This window comes from Salvelinus alpinus, chromosome 26 (assembly GCF_045679555.1).
Source record: "Salvelinus alpinus chromosome 26, SLU_Salpinus.1, whole genome shotgun sequence".
In the NCBI taxonomy this organism is placed as follows: Eukaryota; Metazoa; Chordata; class Actinopteri; order Salmoniformes; family Salmonidae; genus Salvelinus; species Salvelinus alpinus.
In genome coordinates, this window is record NC_092111.1 from 20,068,389 (window position 1) to 20,081,609 (window position 13,221).

Consider the following 13,221-nt stretch of genomic DNA (forward strand, 5'->3'; position numbering starts at 1 on the left):
GATATAAATTGCTATAAAACGATTCAAATTAACTACATTATGATGTTTTTAACAACTATAACGACTGAAAACATGACCGGAGAAATATCACTCTCTAAAAAACGATTTGGAAGGAGGCAGGTCTGATGTCCATTTTGCGCATGACGCATGCAGGGAGAGAGCGGTACTTCTACGTTTTCGTGTTTTATAGTGGCTGTGATTGTGCAATAGACTCCATTCAAAACGTGATGACGTACAGACACCCAGAGGAAGACGTAGGCAGTGTCGGTTTCTTCATAGCATTCACTGTCGCCTTAAAAACAGACTCCAGATCAGGGGTAAAAATTTCTGAAATCTGACCCCTGTCATGAAAAGTGCTGTAGATATTGTTCTGTACCACTCAGAGACAAAATTCCAACGGCTATAGAAACTAGAAAGTGTTTTCTATCCAATAATAACAATAATATGCATATTGTACGATCAAGAATTTAGCACGAGGCAGTTTAATTTGGAGACCCAAATATGCTAATGCGGAACAGCACCCCCTATAGTTCCATATTAAGAACCAGTGTATCTTTCATTTGCTGTACAACATGTATTTTTTAGTAACGTTTATGATGAGTTCTTTGATTAGATTAGGTGACTGTCCAAAATATCTCTGGAGATTTTGGTGAATTGTTGCAACATATTCACAATGTATAACCACGATTTGCAGCTCTAAATATGCACATTTTCGAACAAAACATAAATGTATTGTATAACATGATGTTATAAGACTGTCATCTGATGAAGTTGTCCAAAGGTTAGTGATTAATTTTATCTATATTGCTGTTTTTGTGAAATCTATGCTGGCGGTGGATAAATGCCTTTGTGTGTTTGGCTATTGTGATGAGCTAATAGAAATATATATTGTGTTTTCGCTGTAAAACACTTAAAAAAATCGGAAATATTGGCTGGATTCACAAGATGTTTATCTTTCATTTGCTGTACACCATGTATTTTTCATAAATGTTTTATGATGAGTATTTATGTATTTCACGTTGCTCTCTGTAATTATTCTGGCTGCTTTGGTGCTATTTGTGATGGTGGCTACAATGTAAAACCAGGATTTGTAGCTATAAATATGCACATTTTCAAACAAAACATAAATGTATTGTATAACATGATGTTATAAGACTGTCATCTGATGAAGTTGTTCAAGGTTAGTGATTAATTTTATCTCTATTTGTGGGTTTTGTGAAGGCTACCTATGCGGTGGAAACATGGTGAAAATATGCCGTTGTGTGTTTGGCTATTGTGGTTAGCTAATATAAATACATATTGTGTTTTCGCTGTAAAACATTTAAAAAATCGGAAATGATGGCTGGATTCACAAGATGTTTATCTTTCATTTGCTGTATTGGACTTGTGATTTCGAGAAATTATATTATATGATATCCCTGTCCCGTTAGGCTAGGCTATGCTAGTCAGCTTTTTTGATGAGGATGCTCCCGGATCCGGGATGGGTATGAAGTTAAGGTTAATCAACAAAACTATAACAACAGCCATGGGGCGGAGAATGGCTCTGTTTTCCCTGATGAGGATTCCATCTTTAAGCCCGAAGGAGAGCAGGGCAATGGTCAGTCTGTACTCTCTCCTCCATCAGTCTGTACTCTCTCCTCCATCAGTATGTACTCTCTTCTCCTTCAGTCTGTACTCTATCCTCCATCAGTCTGTACTCTATCCTCCAACAGTCTGTACTCTATCCTTCATCAGTCTGTACTCTCTCCTCCATCAGTCTGTACTCTCTCTCCCATCAGTCTGTGCTCTCTCATCCATCAGTCTGTGCTCTCTCCTCCATCAGTCTGTACTCTCTTCTCCATCAGTCTGTACTCTCTCCTCCATCAGTCTATACTCCCTTCTCCAAATGTCTGTACTCTCTTCTCCATCAGTCTGTCTGTACTCTCTTCTCCATCAGTCTGTACTCTCTTCTCCATCAGTCTGTACTCTCTTCTCCATCAGTCTGTACTCTCTCCTCCATCAGTCTATACTCCCTTCTCCAAAAGTCTGTACTCTCTTCTCCATCAGCCTGTCTGTACTCTCTTCTCCTTCAGTCTGTTCTCTCTTCTCCATCAGTCTATACTCTCTTCTCCATCAGTCTGTACTCTATCCTTCATCAGTCTGTACTCTCTCCTCCATCAGTCTGTACTCTCTCTCCCATCAGTCTGTACTCTCTCCTCCATCAGTCTATACTCTATCCTCCATCAGTCTGTACTCTATCCTCCATCAGTCTGTACTCTATCCTCCATCAGTCTGTACTCTATCCTCCATCAGTCTGTACTCTATCCTCCATCAGTCTGTACTCTCTCATTCATCAGTCTGTACTCTCTCCTCCATCAGTCTGTACTCTCTCCTCCATCAGTCTGTACTCTCTCCTCCATCAGTCTATACTCTATCCTCCATCAGTCTGTACTCTATCCTCCATCAGTCTGTACTCTATCCTCCATCAGTCTGTACTCTATCCTCCATCAGTCTGTACTCTATCCTCCATCAGTCTGTACTCTCTCTCCCATCAGTCTGTGCTCTCTGCTCCATTAGTCTGTACTCTCTCCTCCATCAGTCTATACTCTATCCTCCATCAGTCTGTACTCTATCCTCCATCAGTCTGTACTCTATCCTCCATCAGTCTGTACTCTATCCTCCATCAGTCTGTACTCTCTCATTCATCAGTCTGTACTCTCTCCTCCATCAGTCTGTACTCTCTCTTCCATCAGTCTGTACTCTATCCTCCATCAGTCTGTACTCTCTCCTCCATCAGTCTGTACTCTCTCCTCCATCAGTCTGTACTCTCTCCTCCATCAGTCTGTACTCTATCCTCCATCAGTCTGTACTCTATCCTCCATCAGTCTGTACTCTATCCTCCATCAGTCTGTACTCTATCCTCCATCAGTCTGTACTCTCTCCTCCATCAGTCTGTACTCTCTCCTCCATCAGTCTGTACTCTCTCCTCCATCAGTCTGTACTCTCTCCTCCATCAGTCTGTACTCTCCCCTCCATCAGTCTATACTCCCTTCTCCATCAGTATGTCTGTACTCTCTCCTCCATCAGTCTGTACTCTCTCCTCCATCAGTCTGTACTCTCTCTTCCATCAGTCTGTACTCTCTCCTCCATCAGTCTGTACTCTCTCCTCCATCAGTCTATACTCCCTTCTCCATCAGTATGTCTGTACTCTCTCCTCCATCAGTATGTACTCTCTCCTCCATCAGTCTGTACGCTCTCCTCCATCAGTCTGTGTGTACTCTCTCCTCCATCAGTATGTACTCTCTCCTCCATCAGTCTGTACTCTCTCCTCCATCAGTCTATACTCCCTTCTCCATCAGTATGGCTGTACTCTCTCCTCCATCTGTCTGTCTGTACTCTCTCCTCCATCAGTATGTACTCTCTCCTCCATCAGTCTGTACGCTCTCCTCCATCAGTCTGTATGTACTCTCTCCTCCATCAGTCTGTCTGTACTCTCTCCTCCATCAGTCTGTACTCTCTCCTCCATCAGTCTGTACTCTCTCCTCCATCAGTCTGTACTCTCTCCTCCATCAGTCTGTACTCCCTTCTCCAAATGTCTGTACTCTCTTCTCCATCAGTCTGTCTGTACTCTCTTCTCCATCAGTCTGTCTGTACTCTCTTCTCCATCAGTCTGTACTCTCTTCTCCATCAGTCTGTACTCTCTCCTCCATCAGTCTATACTCCCTTCTCCAAAAGTCTGTACTCTCTTCTCCATCAGTCTGTCTGTACTCTCTTCTCCTTCAGTCTGTACTCTCTTCTCAATCAGTCTGTCTGTACTCTATTCTCCTTCAGTCTGTACTCTCTCCTCCATCAGTCTGTACTATCTTCTCCATCAGTCTATACTCTCTCCTCCATCAGTCTGTACTCTCTCCTCCATCAGTCTGTACTCTCTCCTCCATCAGTCTGTACTCTCTCCTCCATCAGTCTGTACTCTCTCCTCCATCAGTCTGTACTCTCTCCTCCATCAGTCTGTACTCTCTCCTCCATCAGCCTGTACTCTCTCCTCCAGCAGCCTGTCTGTACTCTCTTCTCCATCAGTCTGTCTGTACTATTTTCTCCATTAGTCTGTACTCTCTCCTCCATCAGTCTGTACTCTCTCCCCCATCAGTCTATACTCCCTTCTCAATCAGTCTGTCTGTACTCTCTCCTCCATCAGTCTGTCTGTACTCTCTCCTCCATCAGTCTGTACTCCCTTCTCCATCAGTCTATACTCCCTTCTCCATCAGTCTGTCTGTACGCTCTCCTCCATCAGTCTGTACTCTCTCCCCCATCAGTCTATACTCCCTTCTCCATCAGTCTGTCTGTACTCTCTCCTCCATCAGTCTGTCTGTACTCTCTCCTCCATCAGTCTATACTCCCTTCTCCAAAAGTCTGTCTGTACTCTCTCCTCCATCAGTCTGTACTATCTTCTCCATCAGTCTATACTATCTTCTCCATCAGTCAACACTCTCTCCTCCATCAGTCTGTACTCTCTCCTCCATCAGTCTGTACTCTCTCCTCCATCAGTATGTACTCTCTCCTTCATCAGTCTATACTCTCTTCTCCAAAAGTCTGTACTCTCTCCTCCATCAGTCTGTACTCTCTCCTCCATCAGTCTGTACTCTCTCCTCCATCAGTCTGTACTCTCTCCTCCATCAGTCTGTACTCGCTCCTCCATCAGTCTGTACTCTCTCCTCCATCAGTCTGTACTCTCCCCTCCATCAGTCTATACTCTCTCCTCCATCAGTCTATACTCTATCTTCCATCAGTCTGTACTCTATTCTTCATCAGTCTGTACTCTCTCCTCCATCAGTCTGTACTCTCTCCTCCATCAGTCTGTACTCTCTCCTCCATCAGTCTGTACTCTCTCCTCCATCAGTCTATACTCTCTCCTCCATCAGTCTGTACTCTCTCCTCCATCAGTCTGTACTCTCTCCTCCATCAGTCTGTACTCTCCCCTCCATCAGTCTATACTCTCTCCTCCATCAGTCTATACTCTATCTTCCATCAGTCTGTACTCTATTCTTCATCAGTCTGTACTCTCTCCTCCATCAGTCTGTACTCTCTCCTCCATCAGTCTGTACTCTCTCCTCCATCAGTCTGTACTCTCCCCTCCATCAGTCTATACTCTCTCCTCCATCAGTCTATACTCTATCTTCCATCAGTCTGTACTCTATTTTTCATCAGTCTGTACTCTCTCCTCCATCAGTCTATACTCTATCTTCCATCAGTCTGAACTCTCTCCTCCATCAGTCTGTACTCTCTCCTCCATCAGTCTGTACTCTCTCCTCCATCAGTCTGTACTCTCTCCTCCATCAGTCTGTACTCTCTCCTCCATCAGTCTGTACTCTCTCCTCCATCAGTCTGTACTCTCTCCTCCATCAGTCTGTACTCTCTCCTCCATCAGTCTGTACTCTATCCTCCATCAGTCTGTACTCTCTCCTCCATCAGGAATGTCTCCATGTATGTGTGTCTTGTAGGTGGCAACGCCCGCAAGCACACACACACACACCTCCATCCTTACCTCCAGTAGGAAGGGTTCTGTCTCTGTAGTTTTGCCCGTGGCGACACACTGGAAGGTGGCATTCTGCCCTGCATTGACCTCCACATCCCCCAGCCGAGAGAAGTGGGGAACCTTGTCTGTAGAGAGAGAGAGAGAGATCCTCTGTGATACTGATGCACTGACAGTTCCTTATTATCATATGACTACACACACACACCTCCATCCTTACCTCCAGTAGGGAGGGTTCTCTGTCCTGTCCTGTCCTGTCTTTCTCACACACACACACACACACACACACACACACACACACACACACACACACACACACACACACACACACACACACACACACACACACACACACACACACACACACACACACACACACACACACACACACACACACACACACACACACACGGTGTAACGTCCGTCGTTAAGGGTAGACCAAGGCGCAGCGTGATTTGGGTTCATCATATTTTATTAAAATGTGAACCAGCAAAAAAAACAATAAACAATACAACAAACGAAAAGCTTTGTCGTGCAAAATACATGCAACCAAACAAAGACAAGATTCCACAACTGAAGGTGGGAAAAAGGGATTCCTAAGTATGATCCCCAATCAGAGACAACGTTAGACATCTGCCTCTGATTGGGAACCATACTAGGCCAACAAAGAAAAAGAAAACATAGATTTACAAAACCTAGAGTACCCACCCTATTCACACCCTGACCTAACCAAAATATAGAGAATAAACAGGGATCTCTAAGGTCAGGGCGTGACACAGTGATCTGAAGTTTGACTATAAATGAGCGAAAAATGTCATAAATGTCATAATTTGATTGATTTCTGACTTCGGTACGTGTATCAAACATTTGGCTCTAAATGTTGAACAGTCGGGTTTATCAACTTAGCAAAAACAGCATACAAAATAGGACATCCTCAGCTACTGGACATATATTTTAGGGGGTTAAAAGCATGTATTTATGATGTACTTACTGTACTGTGTCAAACTGACCCAGAACATCATCCGTGTATAGCCTTTCGGAATGTTTAAGGCACTTGGATCATTGCCTACCTGAGATGTTAGATTCAACTTAGTGAAGAGCGTTTTACATAGTGTTATACTATTCTGATATGCTGATGCATTGAAATGACGATATCATTTAAATAAACCCATAAAATCTGTACAAATGTTTCCAGTGATTTACCTTAATGGTAGGTCTATACTACAGGAACAATTGTATTATTTGGTGAGCTCTATACAGTAGCAACTCAAGAGGAAAAGGCTGGGAGACAGAAACATTGTAGCATAGAAATAGAAAGTGATACTTTTGCAAGCATCTGGTATTCTTTTACACCTGCAAAGCGAGCCCCTCAATAGATGTGCGAGTACTTTACCCAGTTGAGTTTTGTGTGACTATGAGCGCAAAACACTCTATACTGAGAATAATGTGATGAGGCCTTGGTGGTGGCTCAGACTGTACAGAGACGGACTAGTGAACAGATGAAACCCTGTCACGAAAACACATACTCGGGAGTGTATCACAGCGCGTCTACTTATTTATCCAGCACCTGCTCAAAGCCACTGGGTGTGTGTACAGTGTGTTCTGTCACTCAGTGGTAAGCAACCACGACACTTTTCCCCTTCACTTTTACTCGCTTTAGCAGCTTTATTCCTGTTTTTCCGACAGGGGACATAGTGAACATGAATCAACGTTGATGTAAATGTGCCAGAATTAGCTCATGTACACGGTTAGTTTACACCTGTTGTCCCTGGGCAGGTGGGGAATGACTTTAAAATAACACCACAACACCACAGTATTTGACGGTCCTTTCTTATCCTGCACAGAAAAGTGCGAGGATGGGATGAAAAGAGAGTGAGGGAAATAGGAAAATATGAAGAGAGGAACAGAAGAGGAGGGGAAGAGAGAGACATCTGTCCAGCTGTCTTCCGTACACCTGACACTCCTATCATGAGTCTCCATGGAAACGGACATCTGCCCACCTCTCTCATTTCTCTTTTCCTCTCTCGTTCTTTTCTCTCTCTCCAATAAGCGCATCGAGGGACGAGCTGTTGCTAAATTGATTTCTGCTCGTTGTTGGTAGTCTTTCAGCACACATGCACGCTAGCTAGTTCAGTCTCTTGGTAGGCAGGCCACATTATGCAAGTCACATTTTTACATCCAAACAAACTTCAATTTGACAGAGATTTCATTGGAACGCAACATGTGTTTGGAATAATGATAGTGACACTGGGGAAAATAACAGAAATGTCAAGCATGTTGGAATGTGAATATAAAAGAGACTCGATTTGTATCTGCTGCAGGCCAAACAAGTTATTTCTGCTGCCTTAGGGGGCATCGTGCCAGCTTGGAGTGTGTGTGTGTGTTCTGTGTGTGTGTGTGTGTGTGTGTTGTGTGTGTGTGTTAAAGAGGTTCCGTGGAGGGCCCTGACAGCCGCAGCATCTCCTAATGAGAGTGTTGATTATTTAATGGGGACGGTGGGGGCCAGGGAGATGACATCTGCATCAGTGCCAAGAGACGTACCCGTCACACACACATTATTCACACACAGAGGGCCCTGGCGACCACTCTAACTCAGCAATGGGTCCCATATAACCATGGAAATGAAAGCATGCTGGCCGACATTCAGGTGACAGAGAGTAAGTGTTAAAAGTTTAAGATGAGTTGAGCTTATCTCTGGTGTTTTGGAGAGGGTTTATGGAGAGAAAGAGAGAGAGATGAACTTGTGAATGATTTATAAAGGTCTGGCTGTCTTTTAACAGGTGGTAAAAGCTATCTGAATTTCATGAGCTCATTAACGCCCTCCATTATCAGTCATTAACATTTCCTCCCGGTCCGCAGTTTCTGCTTTTCACTGTGGATTATCCCTTTACAGAGAGCCAAGGCAGGGGCCATCTTGGCTCGAGACCAACCGCTAGCGTCCATTACGGATTTGGTTGGCTCAATGTTCCCTGAAGTCTACAAGGGTCAGTGGTGGTCAATGGAAACTGTGACAGGCCTCAGCACCACTCCTATACACTCTGTCACACATTGTCAGCACAGCAGAATGAGCTGAGGGCTCTCTTTCTGTATGTCGGCATTACTTGCCATTTGGGACACAGGCTTTCACTGAGCCTGCTCTCCCGTAGAGGTAATGGGTCTGGGGACAGCAGGTGAGTGGCTCAGGAGGAGAACGGTCAGGTACCCTGTAGAGGCATGGGTAGGTAGGGAGGGGCTGCACTGAAGGAGGGAGGTTTTACCTAGGAAATATCTCAAAGAAACACAATGGTGTATCAGACTGCTGTGGGTGAGACAAAGAGGGTCCGCTATAGAGGCAATCGGTCAGGTTTAGATAAGCAAGGGGGTTGGGGGGGGGGGTTTGCACTGAGAGCTAAGGGAGGGGGGTGGGGGGATTTCACTAAGGGAGCGGGTTAGCTATAATGGGGAAATCTCTAAGAGCAGCACCATGTGACATTATGGTCCAGTTAGAGACCTCAGAGTACTGCTGTTCTCGTCATGCCTTGGTGGAGAGGAAGAGGAAACCACATGTGACGAGAGTCCGTTCACCCGGTCGCCTGCTGCCTGCTGTTTTCTTGGAACAGTGTGTGTGTGTGTATGTTTCCTGGAACAGTACATTAGCTCTGAGAGAGTGGGCTCGTCTTGGTGACCGCGAGAGCGGCGAGCGGAGCGACGTGCTGAGCAGTCAGGAAGATAAAGGTCACCAGCTCGCTGTCTGGTCGACCGGGACAAAAGGAGCGGCATAGTGCAGCCGTGGCCATGGGAAATCAGACACGTGTCCACATGCCAGAAGCCTCTCAGAACCTTCTCTGGCTTTGAGAGCAGTGCCTTCGCCTCCGCTGATTACTTTACAAGCCTCTGTCCTTGTCTGTCCAACCACCCATCACAGTCCTAAGACTGTTTGTACACCCCTGAGCGCCCAGACACGCATTTTCCCATGTCTTTGTCAAAGGTTACTGGCTCTGTGCTCTGTTCTGAAGTATATTGGTACATTTGTACTGTGGTGCTTTGGTGCGTTAACACGGTGCATTGGTGATATATTGGTATAGTGGTGGCTGGGTTTGCTATGTTGGTGTGTTGGGGCAGTGCTTTCTGGGCATTGGGACACAGGTGCTGTACTGTGGTGGGTAGCTACTTACAGCAGGGGTAATTGAGCAGCAGGATGTCGTCAATGGCGATGTAGCCACGCCGTTCTGCTGAGACCGATGCTTCAAACACCACCTGAGGAGAGACAAGCGGGAGAGATGAGAGGAGAACAGGAGAGACAAAGGAGAGATGAGAGGAGAATGGAAGAAAGGATTTCACGTTAGGGAGAGAGAGGGGGAAGGACCGGAGGGGGAGAGAGGGGGAAGTCCTAATCAAACAGCTTGAATCCACTGAGGCCTGTCTGGTGGCGAATCTCTCTACTCAAACATCTATAGTTTAGCAGAGCCCCATAGGACAGCTTCGTTTCACACAGTCATCTCTCTCTCCCACCCTTCCTTTTCCTCCTTCTCTTTCAAACAGCCATCTTTCTTCATCAGAGAACACACACAGAACAGTGGACCCGCAGGAGTCATTGAGCGCTGCCCAAATCTCTACTCACTCATCTAAATGAATCTAGCATCATGCTGAGAAACCAAACTGAATCCCAGATCTCTCCCACAGAGAACCAAAGTGAGTCTGGGCGTCTGAAAAAGAATTACTGCCACAATAACCCATATCGTTTAGTGAGGGACAATTTACTATTTTACCGCAGAGGCACAACAAATAAATAAACGGCACATGGACATGGGGTTTACTGCATTCATAGATGCCAGACTTTAAATAGCACTTTACATTCAAGTCATTTAGCTGGGCTTGATTGAGCTTTCCTGGCACAATGGAACCAATGCAATAGTTACTGACAAACCACACAGTGTAATGCTCTGCCAATGATCCTAAAAGGTTATCAGAGGTGTAGATAATAGTTGATGTGTTTCACCCACTCAAACAGACAATAATACATTAGCTGTGACTGAAACCAGCAGACTCTTGACAGTTCAGATTTCACTATCACACACTCGATGGGCCCTGGTCAAAAGTAGGATGTCTTTTGGGAAGCAGCCCCAGTGAGTCGCCGTGTTGACAATACATCAGGCTCTAAGTGCCTGGTCTGGATCGATAGAACCACAGATGGATACAGGCCACGCATCCCTGTCTGCTAATATCTTAGTATTCTTCATTCTTATGTGTGGGCCATTAGAGAAGTGCAGACAATCAACTTCTTTATTCATCAGCCGCTGACGCACACCAACGCACGCACACACACTCACAAATATGCACACACACACACACCGCGACACACCCGGCCATTGATTCACTCGCTCAGCACTGCACAGAGCCTTGACCCTACCTCATTATGACTATCAGCATCTGGCTGTACTCAGAGGAGAAAGGGGAAATGCGAGAAAGAGAGACAGAGGGGCAGAGAGAGAGAGAGAGAGAGAGAGAGAGAGAGAGAGAGAGAGAGAGAGAGAGAGAGAGAGAGAGAGAGAGAGAGAGAGAGAGAGAGAGAGAGAGAGAGAGAGAGAGAGAGAGAGAGAGAGAGAGAGAGAGAGAGAGAGAGAGAGAGAGAGAGAGAGAGAGAGAGAGAGAGAGAGAGAGAGAGAGAGAGAGAGAGAGAGAGAGAGAGAGAGAGAGAGAGAGAGAGAGAGAGAGAGAGAGAGAGAAAACGTTTGTGCATTCATTCACACACATCTGAGAGAGGTATAGACACACACAAGAACATCAGCAACAACCAGGCTCTAAGTGTATTCATAGAACTGTGATCTTTGTCTCTCTGGAGGGGAAAGTCATTTTTCTGATTGGATTGTATAGAGCACCATAGAAGTAAAGCACTGAATGTACTTCAAAGAGTACTGGAGGGGGGATGGGTGGTCGTCATGCAGATAGAGAGAGAAAGAAAGACAGAGCAGAGAGGTCATGAGCAGATGAGCTCCTGCATTTTTCAGCATGTTCTTAAAAAAACATACTGTTGATTTAGAGTTAAATAAACTTGGATTTTTTGCCAGGGACATATACAGGATGCTACCCTCTACAACATAACCTTCACTCAAAACTCAAAACCTACAACCTGATTTTGGACGGAATTACGGAATCACCTGGAAGGCTTACAACTACCAAAGATTATTATTCCAAAGCTAGACAGCAAATTCTCTGGGAATCAACAGAAATCTGAAAACACCATCCAACCTGGAACTGAGTGAGTAATGTTTAGTCTGAAGCTATATTTTATTTCCAAAAGCCAAGAAGAAAAATATATTACAATGATAGATTTTACTTTATAAGGACGGAATGCTAAGTTAAGGCTACCAAGCTTGATACAACTTTAATTAGCATTAACGTGTCAAGTGAGTGGTGTCAAAGTCCTTTAGCCCAACAATGGCAGGAGAGTCGAACAGTCTACTCCAACCAAATGGAGAGGCCTTAGAAGCTGCCTACCGTTGTGCAGAGGTAATTAAAATACAGCACCCTGTGTATGTAAAGAATGATAAGATACGAAAAGATCACAAAATGAAGCTCCTTACGGAAAATCAAGAAACACTTTTTGCTAACTATTATAAAAATGGGAACATAAACAACCTCATCTTCCACACAGACCATCCCCTGGCATAGCACAGTGCCATTTTAGCACACAACCCCTCTGTTAAGGGGGGGGGAACCCCTCTGTTAAGGGGGGGGGGGGGGAACTCAGGATACTAGACAAAGAGGACTCTGAGTCAGCAAATATAAATCTCTATAAGTCTGGAACAGTATTGGTACAGGGCAACTCCAAACAGTTTCAGCTGGACTATCACATAATCAAAGAATTAGCTCAGCAGGAGAAGGTCTCCCTTTAGAAAGATACCCCCACCCTGAGCAGATCAGACCAGACCTCTTCATTACATAACCCCACAGACGAGCAACCCCAAGCGGAAAGTCAACCTTCCAGCACAGAGTACTAATCCTGTATTGAAATGAAGGATAAATTCACCCAGTTGGAGGTAAGGCAGGTAGAGCTGGAACAGCAGGTGATTACACTCCAGTCAGCACAGACCCATACAACAATCCAGCACAACAACATCCACTTAACCAGACCCGGAGTGCTGGAGGTGGAGAGAGACGTATCTGCACTCTGGACTGTGGTGAGACAACATCAACAGGAGAAAAAGAGGGGGATGGCGTGTGACAGAGAACAACCCACTAGAGAGGTGGCCACCCTCGCAGAGAAGCCAGCAGAACAGCCCACCTCAGCTCCCGACAAAAGTCTTGACACCACAGCAGAAAAGTCCACCCCAGACTCTGATCATAGCGTCAACATCACAGCAGGACAGACAAATGAAGACCTCCAAGCCCAGGGGATCCCACCCCCTCCGAGCACCTCCCCACCCCCCACCCTGATAGCTTTCCTGACAACCACCCCACACCCACTGAGGACATACACAAGCAACAGATTGTACTCCGTATGGACTCAAACGGGAAATATATACAAGAAAAACAACTTTTTCCCAAACACAGTGTGTCTAAACTCTGGTGTCCAAACACCCAGTGCGCCCTAGACCTTCTGTCTGAGGACCAACTAGGTTGACCCAGCCACATAATAATACACACAGGCACAAACGACCTGAGAGCACAGTAGAAAAGAGTGGCCACAGCACTCAAGGGAGTGATTGAAATAGCTTCTTCTACTTTCCCCA

The 13,221-nt window shown here is 45.3% G+C and overlaps 1 protein-coding gene across 9 annotated transcripts in view; it reads right to left on the bottom strand.

The window, feature by feature from the left end:
- The window catches only part of LOC139554899 (receptor-type tyrosine-protein phosphatase U-like), a 297,039-nt gene that overhangs the window by 87,382 nt on the left and 196,436 nt on the right, over positions 1–13,221 (bottom strand). For all 9 annotated transcript variants that reach the window (XM_071368151.1, XM_071368154.1, XM_071368152.1 and 6 more), the window contains exons 4-5: positions 9,664–9,745; positions 5,522–5,637 (exon numbers count right to left, since the gene is read on the bottom strand). In XM_071368151.1, coding sequence (XP_071224252.1) covers positions 5,522–5,637; positions 9,664–9,745 — 198 coding nt within the window. The remainder of the gene's footprint in view (positions 1–5,521; positions 5,638–9,663; positions 9,746–13,221) is intronic.